Below are 20,729 nucleotides of genomic sequence, written 5' to 3'. Positions count from 1 at the left end.
GCGTGGCCCAGCAACGCTGCCCGTTCCGGCTCCCCACTCTCTCCGGTCCCAGTTCAATCCCCATCAGCTGCACTCGAAACGGCGCCAGAACCCCCAAATTCCCCATCCCAGATGCCCAGCACTCTCCGCCTAACCAATCTCCACACATGAGGAAGGCGGCGGCGGCGGCGGCGGCGCCTCCAACCGCGGCTGCCAAGACGAAAGCGGCGGCAGCGGTGCCCGCGGCTGCTAAGAAGAAGCCCCTGGCGAAGAAGAAAGCGGCAGCGGCCGTACCCGCGGCCAAGAAGAAAGCAGCAGCGGCGGTACCTGCGGCGAAGAAGAAGGCGGCGGCAGCAGATGTTGCCAAGAAGAAGAAGACGGTACCCGCAGCCAAGAAGAAGGCGGCGGCGGCGGCACCTGCAACCAAGAAGCGCGCATCCGGTGGAACGGCCGGGTGCAGGCCACGGAAACGGGCACGGGATGACAACTGCGACGGCGATCTCATCAGCAACCTTCCGGACGCCGTCCTATGCACCATCATCTCCCTCCTCCCCACCAAGGACGGCGCTCGCACGCAGGCCATCGCACGCCGATGGCGCCCTCTCTGGGGCTCCGCGCCTCTCAACCTCGACGCCGAGAACCTCAACACCAATGATTTCAAGCAGCCGCGCCGCCGCCGAGGGCCTCGACCGTCGACGGAATCCATCATCTCCAGGATCCTCTCGGACCACCCTGGCCCCGCCCGTCGCTTCGACTTCCGATTAACCTGCATCTTCCCAACAAAAAGAGAGCAGCCAAGAGTGTTGCTCAGATCGTGAGCTGGTTAAACTCTCGGAGCCTCGACAACCTTGAGGAGCTCCATATCTTATTCCCGATCTTGTGTCGAGCAGCTCCGACCCCCATGCTCAGATCCGTGCTCCGCTTCGCATCAACTCTCGTCGTGGCCACTGTTGGCCACTGCAATTTTCCAGATGAGATCGCTCCTTCATTGAATTTCCCCATCCTCAAGCATCTCACCCTGCGTCACGTTAACATCTCCGTGGATGCATTCCATGGTGTTCTCTCCGCCTGCCATGTGTTGGAGACCCTATTTCTGCCTGAAAATGTTTACAATGGCTCCCTCCACATAAGCTCACGAAATCTTAGGAGCATCTGCTTCAGTGATTGTTTTATGGGCACAAACGAATTGGTTATTGAGGACACCCCTCACCTTGAAAGGCTGCTTTGTCCATGCTTGGACGTCGAGACTATCCGGGTAAATAGGGCACCTAAACTGGAGATATTGGGCCCATTGTCACCGCGCATCTCCAATGTTCAGATTGCAAACCTAGTCTTTCAGGTAGAAGCATCCTTCCCGACTCTTGCATTTGGCATTCCTTCAGACATTAGTTTTATGCTCATTGTTGTTTTACAGGGGTTGGTTCCAACCAGCTTCAACAATTTGATATGCACAGTGAAGGTTCTGGCTCTCCAGTTTTATTGCGCTGATTTGAATGCGGTTCTTGACGTCCTCAGGTTCTTCCCCTGCTTGGAAAAGCTTTATGTTATGGTGAGTTTTTATATTTGCTTGCTTTAAATGTCAAAATGAGAACTGATACTTGAAAAAGAACTGATTGACACGTAGTCTAGTTAGCAATTACTTTGACATCATCTTTTAAGTCTTCTTTCCTTTTACAGTGGAACGAATACTTAGAGACAAACACTATAGGAGAAATAAATGAAGCCGAGTATGAAACATACTCGGCGAACAGCGTTTTAACATCGGCGACGTGTAAGCCGAGTGTTACACTCGGCTTGCCCTACTTGGCTTAAATGTGTATTTGGTACTCCAAGAAGAATTGATTGACATGTATAATCTAGTCTAGTTAGCAATTACTTTAAAGTTTTAAAATATGTATCTTATAAGTCTTATTTCCTTTCCAGTGGAACAAATACTTAAACACAGAGATGAACAATGGGCGTCATTATGACCCAATAGATCCAATCAAATGCCTTGAGACCCATCTCAAAACACTTGTGTTGAAGAATTACAAAGGCGACAAGCAAGATGTTTACCTTTGCCAAGTTCTTTGTTCTGAATGGGAAAGTGCTAAATGCGATCAAATTTGGCGTGACTGTGAAGTTCGACGAGAAATGGGTGGCTGATCAACACAGGCTGCTAGGAGTGGAAAATGAAGCTTCTCCGGACCTTGAGTTTAAACATTGTTCGTACTATTTGAATCGCCATTCAGATATCCATGACTTGTCAATTGCTGATCCCTTCAACAACTCTTTTCTAGCTGAAGATGATGCCCTTCCAGTGATATCATGCTCTTCCAGTTCTGACGAGGATAGTACCTGAAGACCGTGTTATCTTGCGCTTGTGTTTATGGTGCCGATGCCTCGATATTGTGCTGCCAGCAGTTCAATGCTTGTTTCTCTGTTTCTAGTTTAATGTTCCTTTGTTATTCCCAGCATGGTATGTCATGTAACTGTGAGCTAGTGAACTCAGCATCAAACTCCTCTCTTAACATGTCTTTTGTCTGAGAAAGGAGGACTCTCGTTTGTGTCAGCAATGCATTCTTGGTGATCAGACGTTGCACCAGTCGAAATCAGAAATTCACGAAACCTCTCAGTTGCCCTTTTTCACACAAGCAAAAGTTTAACTTGCCACTGTTTATTACTTTTTGGTTCCCTTTGATGAGAATAAAGCCGTTTCAGGGATGCATATTTAGTTCCAAACTATAATAGATGATAGTGTCAAGATTCATGGTCCATGTCATTTTTTTTCCTCTTCATTCACTAAGGTTTAAGGTGAATAATATGCAGAGTCCTGATGTCCAAATACTGGAATTATTCGTACACATAGCGGTTTGCTTAAGCATGGCTGCATATTTGGTTGCCTAACTTCAACAGGTAATAAGGGCAAGATTTATGGTCCATGTGTAAAAATTTCCTTCATCTTATTCACTAAAGTTTAGGGTGAATAATATGCAGAGTCCTCGTCTCCAGATACTGAAATCATGGATATACATAGCTCACTATCATCTTATTCATCTTATTCCTAGTGATGCTAGTAAGATTTTGCCAACGCAGATTATATTTGTGGAATCTGGTGTTGTATGAGTTGATAAAACAAAATCTAGCAAACACATCCTCTGTCAACTGATTTCCTTCTGCAGCCGGCCTACCCAGCATTTTGCTCAAGATTGCATGACGGTGTTTCAGAAACATTTGACAGCATCTGATTTATATATTAACAGACAGCATCTGATTTCAGAAAACAAGTTCAGCTAGAAATTCCCAGCATTGTTTAAGGAAGAAGGAAGTGGTCCAGCGCCGGGCGTCCGTCGAGGCCTTTGCCGTCGTAGTGAGAGAGGAACTCCTCCAGTGTGATGCTCCGGTACAACGGTGGCGCCGACAACGACACCTGGTCCTCGATGGGGCCGTACACCGACGTCGTCATCCTCAGGTCGGCATTGAAGAACACCGCCACCGACATCCTTGCCCTGTCCCTGCTCCTCTTGGCCACCACCCGGTGCTCCACGCTCTTCAGCCTCCCGTTGCTCACCAGCTGGAGTAGGTCGCCGACGTTGATCACCCACACCGACCGCTTCTTGCTGCCGCTGCCGTCGTCGTCGTTGACGAGCACCTGGAGGCCGGCCATGTTGTCCTGGAGGAGCACGGTGAGGAACGCCGGGTCGGAGTGCTGACTGGTGCCGAGGGTGAGGTGCGGCCGCGGGCACGGCGGTAGTAGTTGCTCACCATGCTCAGGCCATCCGCGCACCTCATCTTCTCCAGCCGGTCCGGCGCCAGCCCCATGGCCTTCGACACCAGCTCCAGCACCCGCACCGCGAGCCGCCGCACCGCGTCGCCGTACTGCAGCAGGACGCCCCGCACGGCGGCAGGGAGCTCCTCCGACTCCGGCGGGTCCGGGAACGCCTGGCGGTGTCGCGCCAGTTAGCCGCCGGCGACTGGTACAGGTCGAAGTTGGAGTTCAACCGGACCCTTTTTAAAAAAAAGTGTTTCCCCCGCTTTATATTATAAAGCAACAAACCAAGCATCCAACACATCAGTACAAAATACGAACAACAAAGTCATGCCGGGGGCACAACGCAGGACAAGCCCCAAACAAAGCTAAAAAAGCTAATCCGGCTCGGGAGGTGGTGGCGGTGGTGGAGCAAAAGCCGACGCCGAGGAACGAATACCCGCAATGATGTTGTCGATGACGTCTCGGTCGCGCCGCTTGCTAAGCGGTCTCCAGAGCTATAGGAAGCCACACATTTTATAGATTGCATCAGTCACACGGGACGGAATCACGAATTCGATGACTAGTTTATTGCGGGTACACCAGAGGGTCCATGCCAGGATACCCACAGCCAACCAAGTGGGGGTGCGACTAGCGCCGGGGAGCCTAAGGACCTCCCCAAACAAGTCCAGGAGGTTGTCGTGGCACCAATTGCCACCAACCACCTCCCGGAAGCAGCTCCAGAGGAACTGCGCCGCAGTGCACCGGAAGAAGATGTGGTTACAGTCTTCCGGTACCAAACAAATGGGGCAGAGGCCATCCCTAGGTCCATTACGATTTCGGACCTCCGTGCCCAAAGGGAGGCGGCCTCGTACCCATTGCAAGAGAAATATACGGATTTTCAAGGGGAGTTCGATCTCCCAAAGCACCGGTAGTTCCACCGGGCCAGGGTGGGAACAATCGCCTGGTATAGGGATCTAGTCGAGAATCTACCGCTTGGCTCGAGATGCCAAGACAGCGAATCAGGCTCAAGGGAGGGGGAGTGGAGGGCAATACACTCGAGGAATTCCACCCATTGCTCGAGCTCCACCGCCCCGAAGGTACGGCGGAAGGCAATAGCGCCCAAGTCAGCTAAGGCCACAACCATAGAGAGCTGTGGGCGGACACAGATCGAGAATAACGCGTAAAAGCGATCCGCAAAGGGACGGGTCCCGGCCCATCTATCCAGCCATAATAAGGTGCCAGATCAGGTGCCCACTTTAATGGAGGTCCCAATGCGCAAGAATTGGGACCCTCCAGACCTAGGGGCAAAGGCCAGCGGTTGCCCGTGAAGGTACTTTGCGCAGATAATCTTTAGCCACAGGCCGCCTTCATCGGTCTAAATCCACCAAAGCCATTTGGAGAGGAGGGCAATATTCATCCGCTTGGAAGAAATGACCCCAAGGCCTCCTTGTTCCTTAGGTTTACGGATCTCAGACCATTTCACCATGTGGTACTTGACGATGCCATGGACCTAGGGTAGGGTCATAGGACTGACCTATACGCCCTACCCAAAGTCACTACCCTAGAATCAAGGACATTCAAAGTATAGCAAGAGATACCGACTGAAGTAACCATGGAGTGCAATCCACTCCACCAGTTACCTCACTCGGATACCCCCAATTTCACTCGACCAGGATAAAGTCATTCGACCATAAAAGAAACCACTCCGAGTACAGAAGACCTAGAGTCACTCAGGATGGCAACGGCCAGGCGTTCACTCTGTAGTCTAAAAGATCATTAATAGCACTTTATAGCTGGCGTTATCAGTAACGCAATGTCTTAATTGAAGGAAATATGCCCTAGAGGTAATAATAAATGTTATTATTTATTTCCTTAATTCATGATAAATGTTTATTATTCATGCTAGAATTGTATTAACCAGAAACTTAGTACATGTGTGAATACATAGACAAAACATATAGTCCCTAGTATGCCTCTACTTGACTAGCTCCTTAATCAAAGATGGTTATGTTTCCTAACCATAGACATGTGTTGTCATTTGATGAACGGGATCATATCATTAGGAGAATGATGTGATGGACATGACCCATCCGTTAGCTTAGCATTATGATCGTTACAGTTTCATTGCTATTGCTTTCTTCATGACTTATACATGTTCCTCAGACTATGAGATTATGCAACTCCCGAATACTGGAGGAACACTTTGTGTGCTACCAAACGTCACAACACAAATGGGTGATTATGAAGGTGCTCTACACGTGTCTCCGAAGGTGTTTTTTGGGTTGGCATAGATCAAGATTAGGATATGTCACTCCGTGTTTTTGAGAGGTATCTCTGGACCCTCTCGGTAATACTCATCACTATAAAGCCTTGCAAGCATTGTGACTAATGAGTTAGTTGCGGGATGAAGTATTATGGAACAAGTAAAGAGACTTGTCGGTAACGACATTGAACTAGGTATGATGATACCGACGATCGAATCTCAGGCAAGTAACATACCGATGACAAAGGGAACAACGTATGTTGTTATACGGTTTGACCGATAAAGAACTTCGTAGAATATTTAGGAGCCAACATGAGCATCCAGGTTCTGCTATTGGATATTGACCGGAGATGTGTCTCGGTCATGTCTACATAGTTCTCGAACTCGTAGGGTCCGCGTGCTTAACGTTTGATGATGATATGTATTATGAGTTATGTGTTTTTGATGGCTGAAGTTTGTTCGGAGTCCCGGATGAGATCAAGGACGTGACGAGGAGTCTCAAAATTGTCAAGACATAAAGATTGATATATTGGACGACTATATTCGGACACCAGAAGTGTTCCGGAGAAGTTTCGGATAAAACCGGAGTGCCGGAGGGTTACCGGACCCCCCCCCCCCCCTGGGGGGAACTAATGGGCCTTAGTGGAGATAGTGGAGGGCTGGCTGCGCGCCCCCTTGAGTCTGAATAGGACAAGGGAAGGGGGGCAGCGCCCCCCATTTCCTTCTCCCTGTCTCCCTCTCCTTCCTTCCCCCTCTCTCCTTCTTGGTGGAAACCTACTAGGACTTAGAGTCCTAGTAGGATTCCCCCTTTAGGGGACACACCAAGGAGGGCTAGCCGGCCTCCCCTCCCTCCTTTATATACGGGGGCAAGGGGGCACCCTAGAACACACAAGTTGATATTTTAGCCGTGTGCGGTGCCCCCCTCCACAGTTACACACATCGATCATACCGTTGTGGAGCTTAGGCGAAGCCCTACGCCGGTAACTTCATCATCACCGTCGCCACGTCGTCATGCTGACGGAACTCTCCCTCAGCCTCAACTGGATCAAGAGTACGAGGGACGTCATCGAGCTGAATGTGTGCTGAACGCGGAGGTGCCGTACGTTCGGTACTTGATCTAGTGGATCATGAAGAACTTCGACTACATCAACCGTGTTATTGAATCGCTTCTGCTTTCGGTCTACGAGGGTATGTGGACACACTCTACCCTCTCGTTGCTATGCATCATCTAGATAGATCTTGCGTGATCGTAGGATATTTTTCAAATTACCGCGTTCCCCAACAGTGGCATTCGAGCCGGGTCTATGCGTAGATGCTTTATGCATGAGTAGAACACAAAGAGTTTTGGGCGATAATAGTCATGCTGCTTACCAGCATGTCATACTTTGGTTCGGCGGCATTGTTGGATGAAGCGGCTCAGGCCGACATTATGCGTACGCTTACGCGAGACTGGTTCTACCGATGTGCTTCGCACATAGGTGGCTAGTGAGTGTCTGTTTCTCCAACTTTAGTTGAATCGAGTGTGGCTATGCCCGATCCTTGTTGATGGTTAAAACAGCACACTTGACGAATTTTTTTTGTGGTTTTGATGCCTAGGTAAGAACGGTTCTTGCTAGAAGCCCGTAGCAGCCACATAAAACTTGCAACAACAAAGTAGAGGACGTCTAACTTGTTTTTGCAGGGCTTGCTGTGATGTGATATGGTCAAGGCATGATGTGATATAAATTGTTGTATGAGATGATCATGTTTTGTAACAAAGTTATGGCAACTGGCAGGAGCCATATGGTTGTCCCTTTATTGTATGCAATGCAATCGCCATGTAATTGTTTTTCTTTATCACTAAGCGGTAGCGATAGTCGTAGTAACAATAGTTGGTGAGACGACAATGATGCTACGATGGAAATCAAGGTGCCGCGCCTATGATGATGGAGATCATGACGATGCTTCGGTGATGGAGATCATGAGCACAAGATGATGATGGCCATATCATGTCACATATTTTGATTGCATGTGATGTTTATCCTTTATGCATCTTATTTTGCTTAGTACGGCGGTAGCATTATAAGATGATCCCTTACTAAATTTCAAGGTATAAGTGTTCTCCCTGAGTATGCACCGTTGCTACAGTTCTTCGTGCTGAGACACCACGTGATGATCGTGTGTGATAGGCTCTACGTTCACATACAACGGGTGCAAGCCATTTTGCACACGCAAAATACTCGGTTTAAACTTGACGAGCCTAGCATATGCAGATATGGCCTCGAAACACTGAGACCGAAAGGTCGAGCGTGAACCATATAGTAGATATGATCAACATAGTGATGTTCACCATTGAAAACTATTACATCTCACGTGATGATTGGACATGGTTTAGTTGATTTGGATCACATGATCACTTAGATGATTAGAGGGATGTCTATCTAAGTGGGAGTTCTTAAGTAATATGATTAATTGAACTTTAATTTATCATGAACTTAGTCCTGATAGTATTTTGCAAATTATGTTGTACATCAATAGCTCGCGTTGTTGCTTCCCTATGTTTTTATATGTGTTCCTAGAGAAAACTAAGTTGAAAGATGATAGTAGCAATGATGCGGATTGGGTCCGTGATCTGAGGTTTATCCTCATTGCTGCACAGAAGAATTATGTCCTTGATGCACCGCTAGGTGACAGACCTATTGCAGGAGCAGATACAAACATTATGAACGTTTGGCTAGCTCAATATGATGACTACTTGATAGTTTAGTGCACCATGCTTTACGGCTTAGAACCAGACTTCAGAAACATTTTTGAAACATCACGGAGCATATGAGATGCTCCAAGAGCTAAAATTGGTATTTCAGACTCATGCCCATGTCAAGAGGTATGAGGCCTCTGACAAGTACTTTGTCTAAAATATGGAGGAGAATTGCTCAGCTAATGAGCGTGTGCTCAGATTGTCTGGGTACTTCAATTGCTTGAATCAAGTGGGAGTTAATCTTCCAGATAAGATAGTGATTGACAATGTTCTCTAGTCACCATCACCAAGTTACTGGAACTTCATGATAAACTATAGTATGCAAGGGATGACGAAAACAATTCCCGAGCTCTTCGTGATGCTGAAATCGACGAAGGTAGAAATCAAGAAAGAGCATCAAGTGTTGATGATTGACAAGACCACTAGTTTCAAGACAGGGCAAAGGGAAAGAAAGGGAACTTCAAGTAGAATGGCAAGCAAGTTGTCACTCCCGTGAAGAAGCCCAAAGCTGGACGAACGCGTGAAACTGAGTGCTTCTACTACAAAGGAAATGGTCGCTGGAAGCGGAAATGCCCTGAATATTTGGTGGATAAGAAGGATGGAAAAGTGAACAAGGGTATATTTGATATATAGATTATTGATGTGTACCTTACTAGTGTTTATAGTAGCCCCTGGGTATTTGATACTTTTTCGGTTGCTAAGATTAGTAACTCGAAACAGGAGTTACAAATAAATAGAGACTAGTTGAGGGTGAAGTGAGGATGTGTGTTGGAATTGGTTCCAAGATTGATATGATCATCATCGCACGCTCTCAATACTTTCGAGATTAGTGTTGAACCTAAATAAATGTTATTTGGTGTTTGCGTTGAGCATAAATATGATTAGATCATGTTTATTGCGATACGATTATTCATCTAAGATAGAGAATAAATTGTTATTCTGTTTACATGAATAAAACCTTCTATGGTCATACACCCAATGTTGATGGTTTATTGAATCTTGATCATAGTGATACACATAATATTGATGCCAAAAGATGCAAAGTTAATAATGATAGTGCAACTTATTTGTGGCACTGCTGTTTGGGTCATATCGGTGCAAAGCACATGAAGAAAATCCATACTGATGGACTTTTGTAATCACTTGATTGTGAATCATTTGATACTTGTGAACCGTGCCTTATGGGCAAGATGACTAAAACTCCATTCTCCGGAACAATGGAACAAGCTAGTGAATTATTGGAAATAATACATACCAATGTATGCGGTCCAATGAGTGTTGATGCTCGTGGCGGGTATCGTTATTTTTTGACCTTCATAGATGATTTGAGCAGATAGGGGTATATCTACTTAATGAAACACAAGTCTGAAACATTTGAAAAGTTTAAAGAATTTTAGAATAAAGTGGAGAATCATTGTAACAAGAAAATAAAGTTTCTATGATCTGATCGTGGAGGAGAATATTTGAGTTACGAGTTTGGCCTTCACTTAAAATAATATGGAGTAGTTTCACAGCTCACGCCACCTGGAACACCACAGCGTAATGGTGTGTTTGTACGTCGTAACCGCACTTTATTGGATATGGTGTATGAGGTGAAAATCTCATGTACGGTTCTGTAAAGGGACAGTAAGGGTGACTTATCTGTCGACTTTTCCACTATCAACCCCAAAAAACCCAACTTTGCCTCTATCATGTGTCTTATCGATTTACCACTATCGTTTTGGGGTTATGCATTAGAGACAACTACATTCACTTTAAATAGGGCACCATCAAAATCCATTGAGACGACGCCTTATGAACTGCGGTTTGGCAAGAAACCAAAGTTGTCGTTTCTTAAAGTTTGGGGTTGTGATGCTTATGTGAAAAAGCTTCAACCTGATAAGCTCGAACCCAAATAGGAGAAGTGTGTCTTCATAGGATACCCAAAGGAAACTGTTGGGTACACCTTCTATCATAGATCCGAATGCTAAAATCTTTGTTGCTAAAAATGGATCCTTTCTAGAGAAGGAGTTTCTCTCAAAAGAAGTGAGTGGGAGGAAAGTAGAACTTGATGAGGTAGTTGTACATTCTCCCTTATTGGAAAGTAGTTCATCACAGAAATCAGTTCCCGTGATTCCTACACCAATTAGTGAGGAAGCTAACGATGATGATCATGAAGCTTCATATCAAGTTACTACTGAACTTCGTAGATCTTCTAGAGTAAGATCCGACAAGAGTGGTATGGTAATCCTGTTCTGGAAGTCATGTTACTAGACCATGATGAACCTACAAACTATGAGGAAGCGATGATGAGCCCAGATTCTGCGAAATGGCTTGAAGCCATGAAATCTAAGATGGGATCTATGTATGAGAACAAAGTGTGGACTTTGGTGGACTTGCCCGATGATCGGCAAGCCATAGAAAATAAATGGATCTTTAAGAAGAAGACCGACGCAGACGGTAATGTTTCTGTTTACAAAGCTCGACTTGTTGCAAAAGGTTTTCGACAAGTTCAAGGAGTTGACTACGATGCGTAAGTCTGTATGAATCATGTTAGCAATTGCTGCGTTTTATGATTATGAAATTTGGCAATGGATGTCAAAACTGCATTCCTTAATGGATTTCTTAAAGAAGAGTTGTATATGATGCAACCAGGAGGCTTTGTCAATCCAAAAGGTGCTAACAAAGTGTGCAAGCTCCAGCAATCCATTTATGGACTGGTGCAAGCCTCTCAGAGTTGGAATAAATGCTTTGATAGTGTGATCAAAGCATATGGTTTTATACAGACTTTTGGAGAAGCCTGTATTTACAAGAAAGTGAGTGAGAGCTTTGTAGCATTTATAATCTAATATGTAGATGACATATTGTTTATTGGAAATGATATAGAATTTTTGGATAGCTAAAGGGACACCTGAATAAGAGTTTTTCTATGAAAGACCTCGGAGAAGCTGCTTACATATTGGTCATCAAGATCTATAGAGATAGATGAAGACGCTTCATTGGACTTTCACAAAGCACATACCCTGATAAAGTTTTGAAGAAATTCAAAATGGATCAGTCAAAGAAAGGGTTCTTGCCTGTGTTACAAGGTGTGAAGATGAGTAAGACTCAAAGAATGACCACGACAGAAAATAGAAAGAGAATGAAAGTCATTCCCTATGCCACAGTCATAGGTCCTATAAAGTATGTTGTGTTGTGTACCAGACCTATTGTGTACCCTGCCCTGAGTTTTTGCAAGGGGGTACAATAGTGATCTAAGAGTAGATCACTGGACAACGGTCAAAATTATCCTTAGTGAGGACTAAGGAAATATTTCTCTATGATGGAGGTGATAAAAGAGTTCGTCGTAAAGAGTTACATCGATGCAAGCTTTTACACTGATCCAGATGACTCTAATTCTCAATCTGGATACATATTGAAAGTGGGAGAAATTAGCTAGAGTAGCTCCATGCAGAGCATTGTAGACATAGAATATTTGCAAAATACATACGGCTCTGAATGTGACAGACCCTTTGACTAAACTTCTCTCACGAGCAAAACATGATCAGACCTTAGTACTCTTTGGGTGTTAATCACATAACAATGTGAACTAGATTATTGACTCTAGTAATCCCTTTGGGTGTTGGTCACATGATGATGTGAACTATGGGTGTTAATCACATACAGATGTGAATATTGGTGTTAAATCATATGGCGATGTGAACTAGATTATTGACTCTAGTGCAAGGGAGACTGAAGGAAATATGCCCTAGAGGCAATAATAAAGTTATTATTTATTTCCTTAGTTCATGATAAATGTTTATTATTCATGCTAGAATTGTATTAACCGGAAACTTAGTATATGTGTGAATACATAGACAAAACATATAGTCCATAGTATGCCTCTAGTTGACTAACTCGCTAATCAAAGATGGTTATGTTTGCTAACCATAGACATGTGTTGTCATTTCATGAACGGGATCACATCATTAGGAGAATGATGTGATGGACATGACCCATCTGTTAGCTTTGCATTATGATCGTTACAGTTTTAGTGCTACTGCTCTTTTCATGACTTATACATGTTCCTCACTATGAGATTATTCAACTCCCGAATACCGGAGGAACACTTTGTGTGCTACCAAACGTCACAACCTAAATGGGTGATTATAAAGGTGCTCAATAGGTGTCTCAGAAGGTTTTTGTTGGGTTGGCATAGATCGAGATTAGGATTTGTCACTCCGTGTTTCGGAGAGGTATCTCTGGGCCCTCTAGGTAATACTCGTCACTATAAAGCCTTCCAAGAATTGTGACTAATGAGTTAGTTGCGGGATGAAGTATTACGAAACGAGTAAAGAGACTTGCTGGTAACGAGATTGAACTTGGTATGATGATACCGATGACCGAATCTCGGGCAAGTAACATACTGATGACAAAGGGAACAACGTATCTTGTTATGCGGTTTGACCGATAAAGATCTTTGTAGAATATGTAGGAGCCAATATGAGCATCCAGGTTCTGCTATTGGTTATTGACCGGAGATGTGTCTCGTTCATGTCTACATAGTTCTCGAACCCGTAGGGTCCGCATGCTTAACGTTCAATGACGATATGTATTATGAGTTATGTGTTTTTCATGACCGAAGTTTGTTCAGAGTCCCGGATGAGATCACGGACGTGACGAGGAGTCTCTAAATGGTCGAGAGATAAAGATTGATATATTCGACGACTATATTCGGACACCAGAAGTGTTCTGAAGAAGTTTCGGATAAAACCGGAGTGCCAGAGGGTTACTGAACCCCCCCCCAGGGAACTAATGGGCCTCGATGGGCCTTAGTGGAGAGAGAGGAGGGCTGCTGGAGGGCTGGCCGTGCTCCCCCCTTTCCTTCTCCCTCTCTCCCTCTCCTTCCTTCCCCCTCTCTCCTTCTTGGTGGAAACCTACTAGGACTTAGAGTCCTAGTAGGATTCCCCCTTTAGGGGGCGCACCAAGGAGGGATGGCCGGCCTCCCCTCCCTCCTTTATATACGGGGGCAAGGCGCACCCTAGAACACACAAGTTGATCTTTTAGCCGTGTGCGGTGCCCCCCTCCACAGTTACACACCTCGATCATACTGTTGTGGAGCTTAGGCGAAGCCCTACGACGGTAACTTCATCATCACCGTTGCCACGCCATTGTGATGACGGAACTCTCCCTTATCCTCAACTGGATCAAGAGTACGAGGGACGTCATCGAGATGAATGTGTGCTGAACACGGAGGTGCCGCACGTTCGGTACTTGATCGGTTGGATCATGAAGAAGTTCGACTACATCAACCGCGTTATTGAAACGCTTCCGCTTTCGGTCTATGAGGGTACATGGACACACTCTCCCCTATCATTGCTATGCATCCCCTAGATAGATCTTGCATGATCGTAGGATATTTTTGAAATTGCCGCGTTCCCCAACATTAATGTACATTGAACCCTATAACGGGGGACGGCTGGGGTCCTAGCGCACTCTATATAAGCCACCCCCTCCTCTGAGACAAGGGTTGGCACCTCTTGTAACACACACCCATATTCCAGTCGACCGCCTCAGGGCACCGAGACGTAGGGCTTTTACCTCCTCCGAGAGGGGTCTGAACTCGTAAACTCGTGTGTACAACCTCTCTGTAGCTAGGGCCTTGCCTCCTCATACGTATCCCCTACTCACTACAAAAAAATATACTTCTGTGATGATACGTGTTTGTCACAGTAGGTCACGTTTTTTTGTCATGCATGTACATCCATGACAAATTTATGACAGAATCAAGATAGTCATACCTGTGCTGTCGTAGAAGTGTTCCATGACATTACCAAAATTATCATCACGGAAGTGTCCACTTCCGTGATAATAAATCGCGCGTCATAGAAGTGACACTTCCGTGATGATAAATCGCGCGTCATAGAAGTGCTTTCGTCAAGGGTGACCGACATGTGGCATCCACCATAGTGGAACGCCGTTAAGCTATTGGGTCGGGTTTTGGATCCGATAACCCGTTAACAGCCCCGACCAATGGGGATTTTCCACGTGTAAAATCATCATTGGCTGGAGGAAAAACGTGTCAGCTCATCATTGGGATAGATGTCATCCACTCATTGGACAGAAGGCGCCTATGATACATCGACACGTGGCACGGCCCAACAAAGGCCCATTCCTGTGAAAAGGCCGGCCCATTTGACTTGGTCAAAAGGTGGCGGGCCGGCCCATGTAAAGCCTGTTAACGACCTGTTCGCATATAGCCCATTTACAGCCCGCTAACCCAAGCCCGTTACGCCCTATCCGAATTAGGCCTAGTAGTGTCATCTGGGCCACCCAATATGATTCCAGCCCGTTTTCACTTCTGGCCCATGTATGGCCCATGATGTCTTTCGGCCCATATGAGGCCCTATGTAACTCTTGGCCTATTAATGGCCCGTGGTGAAATTAGCCCGTAATGAACAGTGTATTACTTTACACCCATTAACGGCCCGTGGTGAAACTGGCCCGTAATGAACAGTGTACCACTTTATACCCATTAAGGGCCCGTTATTCCGTTGGGCCGTTTCCAGCCCATGTTATCTTTCGGCCTTCTCAGAGCCCATTTATTCTTGGGCTCATTTCTAGCATTCGTTTACTTACGGCCCGTTACTGTCATTTTCTGCTTATGGGCCAAATTCAGCCCGTGGTTACAGTCGGCCCGTTTGTGGTCCGTTAACACGTTGGGCCATTTTCATAGCGTCATGAAATACGGCCTTTTAACGATGGCCCGTTATGGTCGGCCCATGAACGGACGATTCCAACTCTAGCCCATTTATGGCCTGTTATTGGCCCATGTTTGGCCAATCGATCATACTGCCCGTATAAGGCCCATTGATGATACGACCCTTAGAAGGCCCATTGTTTCTGCGGCCCATAGAAGGCCCATTGTTTCTACGGCCCGTGGAAGGCCCGTTGTTTATACGGCCCGTGGAAGGCCCACTGTTTCTACGGCCCGTAGGTGTAGTGTCACTACAGCAAATATTAGCCCATGGTTATTGTGGCCTAGTTTTAAAAAATAGGTTGTTGCAGCCACTAGCAAACTGCAGAAAAAGAACTGCACTGACTACAAGCAAACAAATAAACAAGACAACAAGGAAATAAATAAGCAAGCAACTTACACTAGGCTATCACGGCTATTACACATATTACACCCACTGGGCATCAAAGTTCCCCACCAGTGCAAATATAGGGAACACAACAGCATATAAACGCCGCAGCAAAACAAGTCCAGAACTGAAACCACTTCAGAAGAGCTCAAGAAACAATATCCTGGGTACCCATAATGCTGGCAAGATGCTTAGCAAGCTTATTAACTTTCTCTTGTTTGGCGCTTAAGTCCTCCAGCGTCTGCTGTTGCACCAGAAAGTATGCATCTGAATTCTGCAGGGACTTCCTCAGTCCTTCCGCTTCCTGTCGCATAACATCTGATCAATGTATTTCAACTTGAAGTTGAGACTCAAGAAGCCAAACTGATTCAGGCAATGAGTTCGAAGAGCTGGTGCCAACAGTGGTAGCCAGTAACTCGAACACTACATCAAGAAAAGACTTTGGGGTTGTCTCAGTGTCCTCAATATAGTTTTTGTCAGCTTTCTTGGAAACCAACAAGGATGTATCACTATCTTGAACCTTATCTGCATTACTTCCTTTACTATTGCATAACAGGGTACTCTTCTCCAATATTTTATCCACGTTCTAAAAGGGAAACAAACAAACACATCTCAGGTTTACAATGTAGTATATGAAACTCATTTTGGTAAACCAGTTCAGTAGTAAGGTGGACAGGATAACAGCATGAAACAAACATATATCTATGTAGTATGGTCACTGTATGGTCTATATCATTCTAATTTATGTTGCCAAATCAAGATAGATACAGTTCGAATCATATCTATTTAAGACAAAGCAGCATAGACAGAATATAAATGTGGGAAACTACACAGCAGTAACAACACTTGTAATGTGCATGGCATGAGAACATAACTGTTTATTCAATTGAAACTGAAATCAACATAGAGCAAGTTACAACAACAAACAGCAAAACACGTTGAAGAAACAGGTTTAAAACATACCTGTTGCACCATTGGAGTTTCAATTGCATCCTTCAAATTTGAAATTGGTTGGTATCAGTAAATACAGTGATGCAAGAGCAAAGTAGTATGAACCATAGCTACGGAACCTGACCTGAGAACAATTCTTCTTCTGCTTTAAGCGTTGACTTCGGGTTCGGAGTGGTGGTCCTCGTGATTTGGGCACTGCAGTTGCCTTACTAACTGCTCGTGTTTGGGTGCTCTGTGGTGGAGACGGTGCTGTGTCAACGGGAACTGGGTGTCTATCTGCTGGGGTTGGGGTTAGAAGGGGTGTAGCTGGTTCTCTGTCCAACTGGGTAGAGGTACAATCTGCATGAGTGTGGGTTATGTGTGGTGGGGCTGATTCTTGGGCAAGTACAACCGTGGTTCTATCTGCATCGACAGGTAGCACTCACGCTGGGCATAAAAACCGAAGACCGAAGACCGAAACCGAAAAGACCGAGACTGAACCCGAAAAGACCGAATTAAAAACGACCGAATAAAATACGGTCTGCATAAGTAGAAGACCGAATTAGTTACGGTCTGATCGATCCTACTGTCTCTAGGACCGAATAGACCATATAGACCAAATAGCCCATACGCAAGAGGCCCATGTGGCCAGCCCAATGGTCACACACAACACGAGTACACGTCCTCCTCCTCACATCACGGTTCACAGGAACGCATCCGGCAGCCAATTCACTCCCATTCCTCTTATCCTCTCCCACTGGGAACCCTAGCCGCCGCCCGTCGCCCACCGCTGTGGCCCGACGCCCCATGCCCATGAGATGTGAGCCGGTGATGGCCGCCGCATCGAGGCGTGCGGCGTGCCCATGCCGACGAAGATCGGCGCCCCGAACCCCGACCCCAACCAGTGGAGACCGGCGCCCCATGCCGCCATCCTCGACCCTCCGTCAGTCGCTCCACTGCCGGCGACACGACCGTCCGCCGCCGGTGACGACCGCCGCATCGAGGCGCGCGGTGCGCCCCTGACCGATGAAGATCGACACCCCGAGCCAAGGCCCCAAGCAGTTGAGACTGGCGCCCCGCGCTGCCATCCCTGAGCCCCCGTCAGTTGCTCCACCGCCCGCGACACAGCCGTCCAGCACCGGTGCTCCCTGCCCCGATGACTGGTTCAGCAGCTGCAGTCCATCACCACTCATCAGCACCCGTCTTCTTCAACTCTGTTCGTCGGCTCGCTGCCTATTGCCCTCCTTCATTTCTTCACATCGCAGCTGAAGGTGAGCATCTACTTCATGTCTCTATGTACATCATCTGTGATTCCCATGAAAACAAATTAGGTACATGCCTTCCAATGTTAGCTGCAGCTAATTTGTTATATCTATCATCAGAACCCACTATCCTTCCTATTGTGAAACTAATCATGTGAGCACACCCAACATAATAGCCATCTAAATCCATGTCCGATTATGTTTATGTGGCTAGTTCTTTTTAGTTTATATCATTGTCAAATTGTATTGTTGCTATCTGCTCTAATAGCGAGTATCTTTTTTCTCTTTTGTAGATATATAGCCGAATCTGAATCTGAACATCATGATGCACACATAGTAATTTGTTTGATTGTTTGTTCCTCATCTTGTAGTAATCTTCAAAAATTGTAGTAGGTACTGATTGCATTTGTCATCAACCAAACATACTCCACTCCAGAACTCTCCATTTTTCATCAACCAAACACACTCCACTCCAACACTCTCCTCGCATGCTAGAAATCAACCAACTTTTCCATGAACTAGCAGAACATGTTACCAACACTAAGATTATGAAATTTTACTGAATACGTGACTTGTTGCAGAGACAATTGAAGAATTGGGGGACAAGGTGAAGGGAAAGCACAAGGTCCATGGTGGTGCCGAAATTGATTTGTTTGTCGATTCCAATATTCCATGGGCTGTTGTTGCTTGTGGTCTTATTACTTTGTGTCAAATATAAATGGTGTTGCTTGCTGTCTTCTCACTTTTTGTCAAATGTAAATGTTGTTGCTTTTTAACTTCTTACTTTCTGTCAAATATAAATGATATGCATACATGAATATTGTTGCTGGAACATAAATCATAAATCTTCTTACTTCGTGTCAGATATGAATCTTGTTATTTCCTGTAAAATATAGACATAGAATTGTACTGGAAGTATCATCAATCTGAGTTGTACTAATTAATTTGGTCTGTTTGGTCGGGACCAAAGACTGAATTGTAAAGACCGAAGACCGAATAGTTAAGAACCGAAAAGACCGAAATTATTTCGGTCCTGAATTATGAAAGACTGAATTATTAGAAGACTGAAAAGACCGGACCGAACAGACCGAAAAGACCGAACGCCCGGGCTGAGGTAGCACGATCTTTTCTGAAGACCGTGTTTTTACTCCCACAGATACTGCCATCACTCCCTCCAATTGAAATGGCTGATAAACAAAAAATGTAATTGAATGTACGAACATTGTAAGATAGACAGGTGCAATGGATAATAGGGAAGAAAACAGGGCATGAAATAATTCACATTTATGTTGTCTAAGCAAACAGAATAGCAGGACATAATTTCACATACATGATGGCTAATTAAACAGTATAGCATGACACAATTTCACATGTATGATGGCTAACTAAACAGGATAGAATGACATACTTCAAAATATGATGACTATGTAAACAGGATGACATGATATAACTATACGATGTGTCTATTAAAGTGGTTGGCATGCCATAAATCACAAACATGCCGTCGATGGAAACATGATGGCATGATATAATTCACGGATAGAATGACATAATATAAAATATGATGACTATGTAAACAGGATGAGATGATATAACTATATTATGTCTTTAGAAAATGGGTTGGTGTCACGCCCAATATGCGATACTATCCTAAAGAGACTCGAAGGTCCCACCAAGGATAGAACCGCATATCGAAACGCTTTTGCAAGGTGGATATCATTACATCAACATTACATAATAGATGGGGATACATACAAAAGGCATACAATGCCACACGAATACATCAATATATCATACATAAGATCAACATCCGACTACGGATGAAACACAAACAGAAACTCAAACGACATCCACCCTGCTAGCCCAGGCTGCCAACCTGGAACCTATCCCCTGATTGGAGAAGAAGCAGAAGAAGAACTCCAAGACAAGCAAACATCGCTCTCGCGTCATGATCATCGCATAAACCTGTACCTGCAACTGTTGTTGTAGTAATCTGTGAGCCACGAGGACTCAGCAATCCCATTACCATGGGTATCAAGACTAGCAAAGCTTAAAGGGAAAGGAAGGGGTAAAGTGGTGAGGTTGCAGCAGCGACTAAGCATATATGGTGGCTAACTAAGGATGGCAATGGGTCGGGTTTGGATCGGGTTGAACAATATCAAATCCATATCCATATCCATGAAGATAGTATTTGCCCTCCCATGAAAAAATCCACGGGTGAAAAATTGTGTCCATGTCCAAACCCGATGGATATCCATACCCATTGGATATCCATTGGGTCCTCTGCATATAAATAATACGGAACACAATGTTAACATAAGCTCTTCCTTTCTTCACCTCGTGGCAGGCTAGGCTTCACTTATGGTAAACACCAACTTATGGTAAATCAACGTCCACTAATAACCTAAGATCATTTAGTATTTTTCTAACAGATGAGAATGGCGGGTCATTTAACAAGGAGCTAAAAATAAAGGAAGGGGTGTTCGAGTATGTAGAGGGGATTGAATGTCAATTAATAATATCGATGATGGGGATTGTGTAATTCTTTTCCATGTTTGAGATAACAAAGTGTAAAATTGCAGTGGGGCATGTGACCGTGCGGTAGGAATAGAAAATTTTCCCAATTATTCCATACTATCGGATCGGGTTTGGATATATCCACGGGTACAAAATTATATCCATGCCCTACCCACGAGCAATCGGGTCAGGTTTGGGCGCTGCCCAT

At 45.2% G+C, this 20,729-nt stretch overlaps 1 protein-coding gene and 1 pseudogene across 2 annotated transcripts; one reads left to right on the top strand and one right to left on the bottom strand.

Moving 5' to 3' along the window:
- Positions 1-11: 11 nt before the first annotated feature.
- On the top strand, positions 12-2,554 carry LOC123087965 (MEIOTIC F-BOX protein MOF). Of its 2 annotated transcripts, none has more exons than XM_044510092.1 (3): positions 12-1,318; positions 1,394-1,528; positions 1,903-2,554. In XM_044510092.1, the coding sequence occupies exon 1, from the start codon at positions 147-149 to the stop codon at positions 795-797; it is 651 nt and encodes a 216-aa protein (XP_044366027.1). In that variant the 5' UTR covers positions 12-146; the 3' UTR covers positions 798-1,318; positions 1,394-1,528; positions 1,903-2,554. The 2 variants fall into 2 exon arrangements, with proteins under 2 accessions (XP_044366027.1, XP_044366019.1); XM_044510084.1 differs by having other exon boundaries at positions 19-1,318.
- Positions 2,555-3,271: 717 nt separating this feature from the next.
- Positions 3,272-4,031, bottom strand: LOC123077630 (DIBOA-glucoside dioxygenase BX6-like; annotated as a pseudogene).
- Between the last annotated feature and the right edge of the window lie 16,698 nt (positions 4,032-20,729).

This window comes from Triticum aestivum, chromosome 1B (assembly GCF_018294505.1).
Source record: "Triticum aestivum cultivar Chinese Spring chromosome 1B, IWGSC CS RefSeq v2.1, whole genome shotgun sequence".
Lineage (NCBI taxonomy): Eukaryota > Viridiplantae > Streptophyta > Magnoliopsida > Poales > Poaceae > Triticum > Triticum aestivum.
Note: the sequence above shows the minus strand (reverse complement) of the source record. Positions and strands in the feature narration are given on the sequence as shown.